The 15,365-nt window shown below is 37.3% G+C and overlaps 1 protein-coding gene across 1 annotated transcript in view; it reads right to left on the bottom strand.

Annotated features, from left to right (window-relative positions):
- Positions 1–12,450, bottom strand: part of SLC7A7 (solute carrier family 7 member 7) — a 13,949-nt gene extending 1,499 nt beyond the window's left edge. The window contains exons 1-7 of the mRNA XM_072415131.1: positions 11,888–12,450; positions 8,080–8,205; positions 6,494–6,638; positions 5,534–5,657; positions 4,185–4,288; positions 2,758–2,854; positions 796–945 (exon numbers count right to left, since the gene is read on the bottom strand). Of these exons, the coding sequence (XP_072271232.1) occupies positions 796–945; positions 2,758–2,854; positions 4,185–4,288; positions 5,534–5,657; positions 6,494–6,638; positions 8,080–8,205; positions 11,888–12,392 (1,251 nt within the window). The 5' untranslated portion in view covers positions 12,393–12,450. The remainder of the gene's footprint in view (positions 1–795; positions 946–2,757; positions 2,855–4,184; positions 4,289–5,533; positions 5,658–6,493; positions 6,639–8,079; positions 8,206–11,887) is intronic.
- Positions 12,451–15,365: the final 2,915 nt, after the last annotated feature.

The following is a 15,365-nucleotide window of genomic DNA, read 5'->3' as shown; positions in this document are numbered from 1 at the left end:
TTTATTTTATTGCGGGTTAGAATAAGTTAAGGGAGAAGAATACAATAGTCTATAGCAGAAAATCATATGCATTTACTCACATTGAGTGATACTTAAGCTACGTACACACGGCAGATTTTTATTGCCCGATAATCGGCATCGCCCAAATATCGGGCGAAAATCTGCCGTGTGTACAGTCGGTGTCGTCCATTGTCCGAACGACCGTCCTGCCGGATCCACGGACGATGGACGACAACCAATCCTAATGAAAGGGAAGGGGGAGAGCCTGCAGCAGGGTGCCGCTCCGTCGCTCTTCCCCTCCCCTCTCCATAGAGCATGAACGGTGCTGTAGGTACAGCACCGTTCATGCATTGTGCAGTCCCTTGTCGTTGGAAAGGATCGTGAAAGATCCTTTCCAACGACAAAAATTGCAAGTGTGTACGCAGCTTTACTTTTATGCTTTCTGCCAAATTCTCACTTAGGGGCTAGTGACCAGCTTGCCCCATTAACCCCAGCTATCCCTACCTGCAAGCATTTACCCACCCTTTGCTTGACCTAGGGTCAAGCACTTACCCTCGAATAGTTTTTAGAGGAGAGGGGCTGCTGCCAGGCAAAGCCAACTGTTATTTTTAGGTGCCCCAGATTTTTATCATCAGCTCCACTGTTTAAATTTTTATGACAAAATCCCTCATAACAGGCTGATATAAAAATGAAGCAAAGGAGGAAAGTTATCACTAGATGACAAAATTTGTTCAATAGTGAGGTTGCAAAAAACAAATAAAGTCACCAAAGAGTCGGAACAACATTCATAATAACCTTGAGTGGTCGCGGCCTGTCTGGCTCCTTCCAGCGCAAATATAGTTGTCCTGAGATAGACATACCCACAAACAACCAATAGCTGAAGCTGTAATAATTGATAAGTTGAAAGATGTCTTCAACACACAGGTACACCAGAGCCATTGCTCCCTATAAATAGACAATTGTTAGAATAAGCAACAATACAAAACTGTCTACCCTTTCCTGCTTACAAGTTGCATTTAATTTAAACAGGTTCACTTTAGAAATAATGAAATCTGATGTCGGGTATGAGGTTGTAGAAAAAGAACTGCTACTCATGAATGCTGGGTTATTCTAATCTAGCAAAGCTCGGCCACTTCCAGAGACACATTGCACAATCAGAAGAAATGAGTATTAGCAGTATTGGGCTCTAGGCAATATAGCAGCTTGTCCCCACCCCCGTAACCTTCTAATTGTCACTTATATGGATTACAAAAGACCCAGAAGAAGCCTCTGTATTTGCATTCTCTATATACTGCGGTCCCATAGAACACCTACTGTCCTCTCTTGTGTTCATCTTCTGTTGTAAAGTGAAAGAGAGGTGCCTTGACCAATTAAACTAACTCACTGCAATGGCATGAAAGTTAGAGCTGAGTCCCCTGGAAATTCACTGGTCCCCAGGCTCCTGCTTAGGGATGCCTTGTGGATGATTTGACCTCAACAAGAAGGCCAGACCAGCATTTAAGCAAAAAAAGAGCATACTAAAAGCTGCTTTATGCAAGTAAATGCACTTGTGAGTACCCGTACTCTATATCTATTACCAGATTTTAGTACTTTTTTCAGTATGGCAGTATCTTTTCATGTTTAAAAAAAAACCTTCGGCATGCAAAAGACATTGGGGTGATGTAGTTTTCTGATGCCTGACGCCTTTCATGTTACTGTGAATTATTTTTCCAATTACACTGAATAGGTCATAAGACAAGTATGGCTGCTGCCTCACAGGCCTTTTTTTAATAATGCTAGATGCTTGACTTTGTCTGACTTTAAGGTTTAGTAACAGTACCTGAACAAGCACGATTTAAATTTAGAAACGTGTCATAATTTCTTATCTCAATAAATGTTCTGGCTCAGTGAATTCAAAGCACCAGTACAAAGCATTAGTCATGGAACTAGCATATTCAAAGCTGAGTAAAGTAATGACATCCTTCTTAATTTTTTTAAAACAGCTAGAAGTAGGTGTCTCATGGTAGTTTCCATTATTAGCACTCTCCAAATAGCAGGAAGGTGACTTGAAATAAGGTCAAGTCATGTCCCTTAATGGGCAACACTGAAGGTGTGTGAAATGCAAGACTGGTTGAACAGAATTACAAATATTTTGGTACAACAGTTACAATATCTGTGTATTGCAATGTTATATTTATCCATTTGTGTGGGCTTATTTGAACCTAATCTATATTCTTTCCTATGTTTATTGTGCAATGACTTATGAACACTTATGAAGGTCAGCCACATTTGCACCTTACCACTAAATTATGTAAAGGCACAAAAGTAAAATACTATTTTAAGTTCTTTAGCATTTACATTACATTACATTACAAGTCTCCTTAAGTTATTAAAAATAATCATTTCCACACACTTCTTTCATGTGGAAGAGATGTCAGGGTTCACTGCAGCACCATTTACATTTCCATTGCAGTCAAGTATGAAGCTTCGGAGCTGATTTATGCTGATAAAGATCCAACTGCTCTACTCAAATACCACCCAGCCAAGCTTTATGTCACTAAATCCCCAGTCACACTTCCTCCACCTGTCATTTCCATATACATCACTACTTCCCTTTTCATTGTCTCTGACGAAAACTTTCAAAATACTATTTAATCAGCACTTTCCCAAATGATTAGTTTTAGCCCTCTGCTGAGGTTGCTTTTGATTTAAAAACTATTCATGCCTGTGCTAATAAAGTGAATTGTAATGAGAATGAATGGTGCAGAAAGCACTTACATTAAACAACAGGGCAGGAATGGGTGTATATCTTTCCACATGGATCATACTGAGAGAATCAGGTAAGTGTCCTTCCCGGGATCCAACAAAAAAGAGCCTAAAATATGAGACAAATGATAGGATATATGAACTCCAAAAAATGTAATATAATGCAAATATTATCCCTGATTTATACTGGCTGCATTCAATTTCTGTATTTACATTTACATTGGTAGAGAAACAACATCTGTTGACTGTACTGTATCGATAGAGTAGAGTGTCATCATCCTAGGACAAAAAATTGTGTTTGTACTACAGAAAATCTTCCCCTAGGAGCGTACCTTAGTTGTCTTTACTTCCTAGGCTAACAATAGCAAGATCTTGTAAATCTTGGCAGATTAACATAGGAAGTTGGTATAGCATCCCTGGAATGACTTTATGTATTCTGGAACATTTGCCACATTACCCTGAATTTGAACCTTTGATACATTGTAGCTTTCTTGGTATGTTTAGAGGTGTGGAGTGTGTCTCTTTGAAGGCCTCCACCCTTGAATCACCACCACCACCCCACCACTATATCCTTTCTTCACTATCCCTAACACGCTTCCCCTTCTTCTTCCCCCTTCTTTATCCCTTTTTCCCCTTTTCTAGTACTGTCCAGTGGAAATCTACTTTTTTTTACAATTGGTGTATTTGCTATACCTTAAAGCCTGAAAATCTAATAAAATACTTGTAAAAGAAAATCTTCCTCTTTCTTAAGGGCGAGGTGTGGACCACAGAAGTTTACTGGCAATTGCTAATAGAAGTACTTTAGAGTAATACTGCTGAGCAAACAAGACAGTAAAGAATTTCTGGATGTATCAGCAAGTATTTTTGTTACTGTACAAACAGAAATAACAAAAGCCTACAATTATAGATTTAACAGAATGAAATGACGCCAATAAGACAAGTCTGTTGTTAGCGTTTACATACAATTTGCCAAAGTGTTTATATGTACATTTCATCATTGATTTGAGATATGAAATACTTCATATGCAAAAAGTGTAGAAATGTATTTTCAATTTGTACTACTCTTACTCCCACATTTTAGGCCTCCTAATAGTAGGCAGACATGTTTTCCATAGCACAGGAAGATTATAGAACCATTCAGATCTATAATTTACTTCTTCTGAAGGTTCACTAATTATGTCTGTAAAGTTTTTACCAACCAGCCAGCTTATTCTTCTCTTATTCTAGACAATGTTATTGTGCTGTCATTCACACCTGATTAATGACTCTGAAGTATGCACAGTTCTATTTTAGAACACACAACTAATTGATAAGTAAATCCAGCAACTACTGTTTTCCTAGGCTGACCTGTAAGGTGTGTTTCAGGTAAAGTAGCAAACAACACGTGATTAAAAGAAAGAAAACATGTTTTTGTGTAATAACAGAGGCAGTTCTGTTACCTGGAAGCTGCGAGAATAGAAGCATTCAGACCTCCAAAACATGATAGAGCCACGGCAAGAGGGATGGTCCAGTTAAATATTCCAAATATCTGATCAGCGAAAGTCTGGGAAAAGAGGGATCCAGGACCACATTGACTAAATGATGTGAAGACAGAGAATCTCTGTCACTGACAAAACTGTAGCAAACTAACATTTCTCTTTTTTTGTTGTGGTATTCTTTAAATAAAAACATTAAAATCTTTTTTTTAAAGTTTGTATCTACTTTTTTTCTCTTCTCAGGCATGAAACATGGCATTTAAGCAGAAATTCTCCCTGTATATATTTCCATGTAGCCATGTTAGCCACACTGCAAACTAAAATAGGTGACGTACTTTTTTTTACTAAAAGAGCAGTACAACTTCCTGTGTCACCCTTTTCCCCATCCTGTTCAGAAAATTGTTCAGCTTTATTACCTGTGTGGTAAAGCCAAAGTTGTAAAGCTAAACCAGGCAAAAGTACCGTATTTTCCTGGAAGTGCAGCCCATAAATTTTAAGACTGGCTTTACAAACTTACCAGTCTTTAGAAAGGGTAACTCTAAACACTGTGTATGTAGCTACAAATTTGAAATTCCACTTTAACATACAAATGGTGAAATTCTAGAAACCTCCCAACCAGCCTGTCAACGTGTATATATTTTAATAAGTATGAAATTGATCATGAAATTGATTTATGTTATTGCCTTAAGTATTACGATAGACAAAACATTGTTATTTAGATTTAAATAGGGCATCCTTTCTCAATCTTTTTACCCCAAAGAAATGCTTAAAATCATTTTCAGGTTTTAATGAACCCCTGTTAAAACCAATTTACAGCCAATATTAGGGAAAGTAGTAAAGGTATCACCCAGATAAAAAAAAAGTTTATTGATTTAATGCAGCTGAGGCATCATCAAAAGGGGGGTCAATTAGCTACAATTTAAGGAACCTTTACTAACCTCTGGTAAACCCTAGAAGATCACAGCAACTTGGCTTGGAACGGCCAGGATAGTTTACAGAGATTCATTATGCAAATTTACCTCCAAATCCTGTCCTAGAAATGCAACAAGAAGTTAAGGAAAATCTCCTAAATAGAGGAATTCCCCTTTTCGGACAGTTGTCCCCAGAACGGGGGTGACTTCTTGTTCTGTAGCAGTTCACGTTACATTTTTTGCAGTGACAATAGTCACAAATACAAATAAAGAGGGGAATCTCCCTATTGCGGACTAAGGCACCAAATAACACTTGAGACAGGGTCCAACCCTTTTTAACTTTCAAGAACAACAAGAAACATGGTAAACACTGTCAAATGTATACATGTAAAGTGAAATTACCACTGCCACAGCATCACTTCCCAGAATGGAACGCATGTCCAGAACCGTGTAATAGGCCACATTGGTAAGCAGGTAAATCACAGTCACAATTGGCATAGAGATTGCAATGGCTAAGGGTAAATTTCTGCAAAGCAAATAAAAGAAGTAAACAAAGCAGGAAGGTTAGAACTTGCTTTTCAGCCTAAAGACTAATCACATACTATTCTTTCTCTCCTTTTTCGCTCTGCTAACATATTTTAAAAATGTACCCAAATCCAATAATGATTATTTACTATATTGCAGCTTTCCAGTCCTTGGATGTTAAGACTGTAACAAATATAACAAAAAACTTTAAAGGTATTAGATCAAAAATGTATGTGATGGGAGAAGCTAATTAATGGGGCCTATACATCCCTAAAGACTCTTAAGATACCCTCAGACAGTTTTTAATCTGTTCAGGTATGACATTATTACTATGTCAGTACACCTGCAGTCTAAAGGTTTGCTTGTGGATTTCCAGAGTGGATAATACAGGGAATACATATTGGGTCACATCTAATATACATGTTTTTTAAAGAGCATCTTTACTTTGCGGTAGAGGAGATTGAGTAAACTTCTAAGTAGCAGTTATTTTTGTAATAGTTGAAAATGGATGTAGAAGCCCATGTTCTTCTTTGTCTATACATGACCTAAAAACTGCTAACCTGCTGGACATTACACAGCCGTGGTAAACCTCAGATGATGCCCAATCATACTATAAATTTATATTGGTTGCAAAATGCAATAATTTTTTTTTAACCATTGAATAGGTGTGTGAAAATTATCAAGTGACACCAACTCTTGGTAAACTTAAGGCATCTACAGTAAGCATTTTATCATTACATCCTGTTTTCTTTCTTCTTGTAGGCTATAAGTTAGTTCCTCATTCATTTGTAGAAATACTGGAATCCTCTACTTGTTTTATGCCTGCCTTAACTTTACCTCTCTGGGTTCTTTATTTCTTCTGTGACAAAGTTCAGTGTGTCCCACCCAGAGTAGGAGAAGAGCGCTGAATATAGAGCAAGTGCAATATGCCCAACATCATGGGAGGAACCCGCAAAAGCATCTTCAAAGTTCTCTGTCTTACCTGACAATACAGAGACAGAAAATGTTACACTTGAAATAGACAAATGGTAAAGATATTTGAATGCACACATTACAAAATGTAATAAAAAAAACAAGGAACAAATAAAACAAAAATTAGAGAATTACCAAAATGATCTGTATACAATTAGAACCCCATGGTGGGCTAAAATGTCATAGGTAATTATCATTTATAATATTCATAAACCATTCTGTTAGTTGTAATATACACTTGGTCTGGTATGCTCATAATATTCATTATTTGGCCTAGTTTAATTACAGTAAGGTTATGTACAGATTTCTGTCACTGGAAATTATATTTTATGGTCGTTTCCAGAGACTGGAGAAGGAACAAGCACTGTACACACAGCACTGTTCTATGGAGCATGGATGGGGAAGGACAGACAAGTGGCACCACAATGTGCTCTCCTTCATAGGACAGAGGTTGTCCTTACTCAGTCGTTCCCTGATCCACCAGGACAGATCAGTGTACGATTTTGGGGACATTTGTAAAGAGGTTGGATGATATGTGGACAATATCATGTTTGTGTGTGGTCAAACATTAACATTCATCTTGGGCTACAAACACCTAGATAATGTAGCCTAAGTTTATCAAATGAAGGTCAGCTCAGTAATGGCAACTTCTAAATGTTATCTCATTTACACAATAAAAATGTGCCTATTTATTTACAGCATATTCTATGTCTGATGGTAATTTGTATCATATAAAATGCAAAGCAGAGTTAGCTGCATAGTGTGAACAAACCCAAAGGTGTTTGCAATATGTTTCTTGCATTTTTCTGCATGTCCTCTTTAGGACCACCCAAAGACAACACAACCTCCTCGCTACTGTTAATCAAAAAACTTTACATTATTTTTATGGTTATGCCAATATACCATATCTTAGGTTAAGTGGAGCATTTGGCTGTAAAGGAAATCTTACCTGAGAGAAACAAGGAGAATGCCATTGTTCACTTATTAAACAAATGCTCCTTTCATGACTGTCATGTAATACGCAGAATAGCTAACCCTTGGATTACTTTGTGAAAGGTGATGAACTCAATGGAGCATCAATAGCAATATACTTTTGGTTAGAATTACTACTTTTATCCTTATCAATTGATAAATTCCCCAATGAACAGAAAAGTTTGCACACAATGGATTTGATTTATTAAATCTCTCCAAGGATAGAGAGGATACACTTTCATAGGTGTAGCAGGGTGATCCAGCAAACTTGGAATGGATTTCTTGAATGTCATTTGCTATTTGGTAGCAAAAGTTTTCAATCCTGGACCAGAACCATTCTATGTTTGCCGGATCACCCAACTTCACTGATGAAAGTGTATCCTTTCCAGCCTCGGAGAGCTTTAATAAATCAGGCCCATTGACTTCACATATTTTTTTTCACAATAACTCTTTATTTCTCTTTCCCTCTATTGCCTTACCTTGAGCAAGCTTTACAATTCCTGCGATGATGACTGCAATCAGAGCCAAGACTTTGGCATAGGTGAAGACATCTTGGACACGGGTGCCCCATTTTACATATGCACAGTTTACAAAGGTGAGAAGTGCTAGAATGTACAAAAACAGCAGAACAATTAATATTGTATGCAAATGTAGCAGCGATAACATCCAATTATTATATAGAATACAAAATAAGGTTATACAAAGCAGTTTATCATGTTAACATATATATTATTACATCATCATTGCTGCACAATATTATACAATCTAATATCTCATAAAATTATTTTACCTCTGCTATGGTATTTGATTATTAAGTTATATGGGTATTCATTTAAAATAATAAAAATGACCAAAAGTGTATCCTAAGACAGCTTTATTTAATTTTTGAGTAGTGGAAATCCATGTCAGTTTTTTTGCTCTGTTTTCATAGGGGGATTCCCTTTATTTCCTGTCTTGGAGATATTACAAGGCAATAAAACAAGAAGGAATTGTCGCCTAGACAGGTGTCACTGCACCAGTTATCCAGATTAGAAGATTCTCTTCTTTCCTATTCTAATGACTGAAAATTCTGGATTTTTTATTACCTTTGAATCCGGTTAAGGAACAAAGAAATAAAAACCCATAAAGTATAAGGTTAGCTAAGGCAAATAAGGCAAAGAAATGCAATGAACTTGTATAAATGTGTACTTATGAACACCAATGAACTTAATGGAGCTTAATGAAATGAATAAGAGTTCCATGACCTAAAGTGAGCTGGTCACATGACTGTCTCTCCTCCAGTCATAGAGCTCCGTCAGCTACATTCTGATACGCCACTCTTTCTTTTACACATAATAGGAGCTAGTGACTTTTACAGGGGGATGATATGATCAGGGTACTTGTTTGTTGCTGTAAGGTCTGATAGAGCACGGTGGCTCAGTGGTTAGCACTCTGGCCTTTGCAGAGCTAGGTCCCAGGTTTAAATCTAAGCCAGGACATTATCTGCATTGAGCTTGCAGGTTCTCCCCGTGTTTGTGTGGGTTTCCTCTGGATACTCCAGTTTCCTCCCACATTCCTAAAACATGCAGTTCGGTTAATTGGATTGTGAGGCTCTTTGAGGAACAGCTAGTGACATGACCTTAGACTTTGTACAGTGTCATGTAATATTTTGGCCCTATATAAATACTGTGTAGTAGTAGTAATATTATAATTACACAACCGATAAAAATGTTAACTATACTTTATTATTAAAAGGCCGACAAACCTATATTACAAGTTACCCTCAAATTCAACATAAATCACAAATATAAATGATTAGATAGAAAGAAAGAAAGAAAGATAGATAGATAGATAGATAGATAGATAGATAGATAGATAGATAGATAGATAGTTTTGGATGTTTGAATGAAGGGTCATGAGTCTTTTTGACCCAAACCTTACTTTATAAATCTATCCCATAAATTAAAACGTATGAAGGCCAAACCATTATTTTTCATGTTCGTGCTTTGAATTTCCAAATGTCCATAAAGAGAGCATTGGAAAAATTAGAGACTACTATTACAGCTGTTAACTCAAACCCTAAAACTGGCCATGTATGGGTCATTTTTTTATGTTCAATTAAGCAAATGTGATCCTTTCATCAAATCAATCATATTTGATTGTTTATTTCTACATTTGATGGACCACAAAGTTTAATATAAGGGTAGAATCTAAAGACCCTTGGTTGGTCAGGATCTCTGGATTGATTTCTGTACAGTTACATTTTTAATTTTGCTTTTAAAATTTGTGATCAGACAGGTCTTCATTGAAGAAGGGGACAGACAATGTCTCTTCTGCAATAAAATACCTTACTTGCCTGATCACTATCTTCTAAAAAAACACTGAGCTACACATGCAAAGGAACAGCATCCCCCAGGGCTGCCAAGACTAGGGGATGGCAGGACAACTGGGGGTCAATCTAGATAGCCGGAGATCAGAACCAGAAAGGAGCACCTGCGATAGAACCTGAACAGTGAACGAGTGCAGTTAAAAAATGGCAATCAGGCAGGTAAATTATTTTTTGCAAAACAAACAGGCAATGTCCCTTCTGCAATAAAGGACCTGCCTGGTTGCAATTATTTATATTGAGTTTAGTTCTGTTATAGTTGGAAGGTTATTAGACAATGAAAGATTTGCACTCAATCACACACAATCTATAGTAAAACATCTACCTTGCACTAATTTTTGGTGTGTGTCTATCAATGTAAAGACTACTAACCACAGACATGCCAATAGTTGCCCAATTCTTCCACAACCACAGATACATTGTTTTGGGTAGAGCGAGGAAGGGTTAGGCCTGCTATCAAGTTTTTATATTTATTTATATCTTTGTGAGTCCCTACTGCTCTAATATATAGAGAGAGATTAGAGCAATATATATATATATATTTTTGTGGCTGGTGATTTGGCAGATAAATGATAGCACTGAGGGATGTATTGTACATACTGGTCATGGGACTGTGTTGCTGCTGTCAGCAGAAGATCCTTTTGCACTTCCTTATGGGCAACTTTCCACCCACATCCGGTCCCTAACAGTCCAGAGAACAGAGTTTCAAAAGACAATAATAAGGGAAGAACATGAGACATACAGGAAAACAGAAGTAAGGAAAGAATACTAAACAGAACAAGATTAGCTGTACAAGTAAAACACTTAGACAACAATAAAGAAAAAGTGATAATCTCCTAGAATCATACCACAATATAACAAGTCGTGTGCATTTATAGTTTCACTTCTGTGTAAATCACTCACATGATCAGACACATGACCTGCGGTGAACAGGACATATTCTGACAATATGACAAATACAATAGTCTAAACCAGACAGATTTGGATTCTTTTTTTACTAGATTCAAAGCTGTATGAAAGTTTTTACACATATAGTATAAATGATGCGATAATGAAAATAAGGAATACATTAACAGTACAACAATCCTTATTCTTTGTGTGGGAAGTTGTAAATCTTTTCTGTGTAAGAGCCAAATTGTTCTGGTGTAATACATATATAAATGTTGTTCACAAAAATGATACTGTGCTTTTCTATGGGTTGAAATACCCAAAGACAAGTACGGCGACAAATTTTTAGGTGCTCCAATTTGGACTTTTTGTTCATTTACATTTACACAAATAAATTGTCAATTAGGCTCATACATATAAGTGAATATGTGTGTTAAGAAAATTGGAAGCTGCCATTGTTTTGTTGTAGCTATAAATGCAGGCTCTAGGGGTGTCACATTGATTTTGGCTGAACTATATAGGGGGTAATGATCTAGAACAAGCAGTGAAGTTTGACCAATGGCCAATTCTCCATACTAATTTCAGATAACACACTCAATTGATAGTAAAGTCATTACAAGTCCTTGAGCTTGCACTCTTATTATGCATTGGCAGCTCTCACATTTCTGTCCTCACAGCTTCCCAGCTACTCATATTCTTATCATTTGTAATCATTCAGATACTGAATAGCTTTGATTCTATTTATACAGCAGTGAAACATTTCCTGATGTAAAACCAAATACTGCAATTGAAACACATGGACCTGGAAGATTCTCCACCAGTAAATGTTTCAGTGAATGCCAGATTCAATGCTTTAAAATAGCCCCCCAGGACATATATATATATATGTTTATAAATATATATATTTATGCAACAAAGATTACCATACTGTAAAAGAAACAAAGCTAACAAATATTTTTGTGAGGAACCCAAGTAATATATCTGCTTAAACCAATCTTATTTTTACATTTTGTTTTCCTTTCTTCCAGGCTTACCAATGCAGGTGGCTGCGATGAGCCTATTAGCAGCGTAAGGTGATTCACAGGATGGGAATATGGGCTGCACCATGTAGTTGGAAAAGGTGATGGCAATGACAGCTTGACTAGTAGGCTCAATAATGAGGAGGGATGTCCACAGTCTGATGAAGGCTATGAAGCCACCAAAGGCCTCCAGGATATAGGCATAGCTTGCTCCTGATTTTGTAATGGTTGTACCTAGTTCAGCATAACATAAAGCACCAAATATTGAAAACACTCCTCCGATTGCCCAGATGACTAATGAAAGGCCATAAGAAGCACTATACATAAGGACACCCTTGGGTGACACAAAGATCCCAGAGCCGATCATGTTGCCTACAATTAGAGAAACCCCATTCAGCAGTGAAATTTCCTTCTTGAGTTTCATGGATTCTTGAGAACTATTGTCCTGTGGAGATTCATTTTTGCCATTGGGAGCTGGCTCCTCTGTGGCGGCAGGTATGTATTTACCAGAGATACCCATGATGGAATGAAAGAGTCAGCAGCACAGCAGCATGTCCAACTAGGAAAAAGCGAGAGGTCACAGGGTGAGTAAAGCAGCCATGCACATTAAATTGTAACAGGAGAGGAATTTTACCTCTTCAGAGCTGGCTACACATCATTAACTCTAAACACACAGTGGATGGTACAGAAATATCCAAGTATACTGAGAAGCCAATCCACTAAAAAGAAACTGTATAAAGAATAATTCTAACAACACTGAATAATAAATGTCACATAATCTAGTTTATATACACATGCAAGCTTATAGACATCTTATGAAACTTTGACGTATCTTTATTAAAAGCCCATCAGTACCATCTCATGAGCAGAAATCACCAGTTGACTGGTATTGGGATGTATAAAGATCATTTGTGTACGAAAACATTGTGTTATGGTTCCTGATTTCCCCCCCAAGAAGTTTAAAAATCAATACCACTGCTCCAGTGACTGTTCTCTAGCTTAGCAATGATGTCTGATATTTCTATTGGAATTAAATGATCTGAACTGGTACTGGAAGCTGTACTATGCTGTAGGCATTTGCTTATCATAATGAAGACATGGTGGAGTCACCTCACCACTTAGAACTCCTGATTGGAACTCTCCATTATCACAACCCGGATATGCAGAACAAAATCAGTGGGGTGTGTGAGACTGTATGCCTATTTTTAGAAAAGTTTTGCTTGTAAGGGTTTTTCCAGGTTTGCTGGATCACCCAGCTTCACTGATGAAAGTGTATCCTCTCCAGCCTTGGATAGCTTTAATTAATCAGGCCCATTTCTCAAAATGTGGTATGCATAGTTTTTAAGATGATACTGCTAGATACAGAAACATCCTAAATCGTAGAAATTCTGCTGCAGAGAAAGAAAGACTTTTTGTTTCAAATTGTCAGTTTACTGGCTTTCACACTAATCTTCTGTCCACTAACCAAGAAAAAGTATGCACCAAGTAATGTCAAAAAATCTGATCTGAAAAATATTCCAGGTCAGTGGCTTAGAAGGTATGGAAACCATTAAATAGCAACAGCAGCTAGACAATAATTGTTTTCAAAATTGTTGAAATAGTACAGGGGTGTATACCAGAATTACACGTAATACTGTGTTATGCTGTGCATTGTGCTTCAAGCAGCAACCTTTTTTTTTTTGCTGCAAAGGACTGACAAATGTGTATATGATGTGCAATGTGGGATTATTGAGTGATATTGCATAGAGAGCTGGGTGCCACTCAGTACTAATAGAAAGACAATACATGCCACTGGATACATAATTTGTTGTAGTAACACAGGTTAAAATGTATTTCTGAACACTGCAATAGTTCTTCCCTAATTTCACATACAATGGCTTTACATATACATTATGTGTTTCCAGCCAGCCGGTGGACCTCTGGGATGCTTCTCACATTTACTGGGCTAAACCTAACTGCATTGCTAAACAAAATATCATGTCTATAATATTAGTATATTGTATATCAGTATATAACAACACAGAATAAAAATTACCGGTAATAGATGCAAATGTAGAGTTTTTTCCTGCAAATGTTTTTTCTTGTATTGCACAGAACACACAGAACTGTTTGGATTTCCGGACAAGCTTCCCAGAAATCCATTCTCCAGATCAGAATTGTTGTCCTAAACCTAAAATTTCTTTCTGCAGTTTGATAAAAACTAAAAGATCTCTGGAAAGCTTTTACGAAAGACTACATTGTTAGGCCCATTTACACTAGAGAGGCTTTGAGCCTGATTTATTAAAGCTCTCCAAGGCTGGAGAGGATACATTTTCACCAGTGAAGCTGGGTGATCCAGCAAACCTGGAATAGATTTTTTCAATGTTGTTAGCTATTTGCTAGCAAATGTTTTGGATCCTGGACCAGATACATTACATGTTTGCTGGATCTCCCAGCTTCACTGGAGAGGCTTTGAGCCTGATTTATTAAAGCTCTCCAAGGCTGGAGAGGATACATTTTCACCAGTGAAGCTGGGTGATCCAGCAAACCTGGAATAGATTTTTTCAATGTTGTTAGCTATTTGCTAGCAAATGTTTTGAATTCTGGACCAGATCCATTCCATGTTTGCTGGATCTCCCAGCTTCACTGATGAAAGTTTATCCTCTCCAGCCTTGGAGAACTTTTATAAATCAGGGCCATTATGTCATTCATCAACATGGAATGTGTTCAGATGTCCAATCTAAATTCAAACGGGATTTAAACTTTCTCATTTTCAATAATTCAGCATACTGCAGACTATAATAATGTATTGCTGAATGCTGCAGTGGAGTAGTCATTTACAGAAAATGGTACAGAATTTACATTGCATCAACATGTGCACATAACATGCACTATCACATAGCTATGGTGTGAGCTAGCCCTTAGGGAACAATTTAAGGGATACAGCTATCCACTTACCTGTTAAACACCACTGCTACTACTACACCAAAATATTACACAGCGCTTTACAAAGTCCATAGTCATGTCACTATCTGTCCCTCAAAGGAGCTCACAATTTAATGTTGCCACCAAAATGATATGTCATTCACATAGTCATTTTGGGGTGAAGCCAATTAACCTAACTGCATTTTTTTGGAATGTGGGGGGAAAACCAGTGTACCAGGAGGAAACCCACACAAACACGGGGAGAACCTGCAAACTCCATGTAGATAGAGCCCTGGTTGGGATATGAACTTGGGACCTAGTGCTGCAAAGGCCAGAGTGCTGCGGTAATACTTTACACCACAGCTTGCATTTAAGATCCCGTTTATAAAAAAAATGTAGGGAGCTCACACTACAGAGAGGATCCTGTGATTTGTGGGGACGCCAGTCACATTATTTTGACAGCTCATGCCATCAGGCTCTCCTAGTCTTACCTCTTCCTTCTCATACATTGATATAGCAATCTGGTTGCTTTGAAGTCACACTGTGCTTTATAAATGTACTGTATTTTTTTTAAAAACACTCATATGGG

The sequence above is a fragment of the Pyxicephalus adspersus genome, chromosome 6, assembly GCF_032062135.1.
Source record: "Pyxicephalus adspersus chromosome 6, UCB_Pads_2.0, whole genome shotgun sequence".
In the NCBI taxonomy this organism is placed as follows: Eukaryota; Metazoa; Chordata; class Amphibia; order Anura; family Pyxicephalidae; genus Pyxicephalus; species Pyxicephalus adspersus.
The sequence above is the reverse complement of the archived record's forward strand: the minus strand, read 5'-3'. Positions and strand labels throughout refer to the sequence as shown.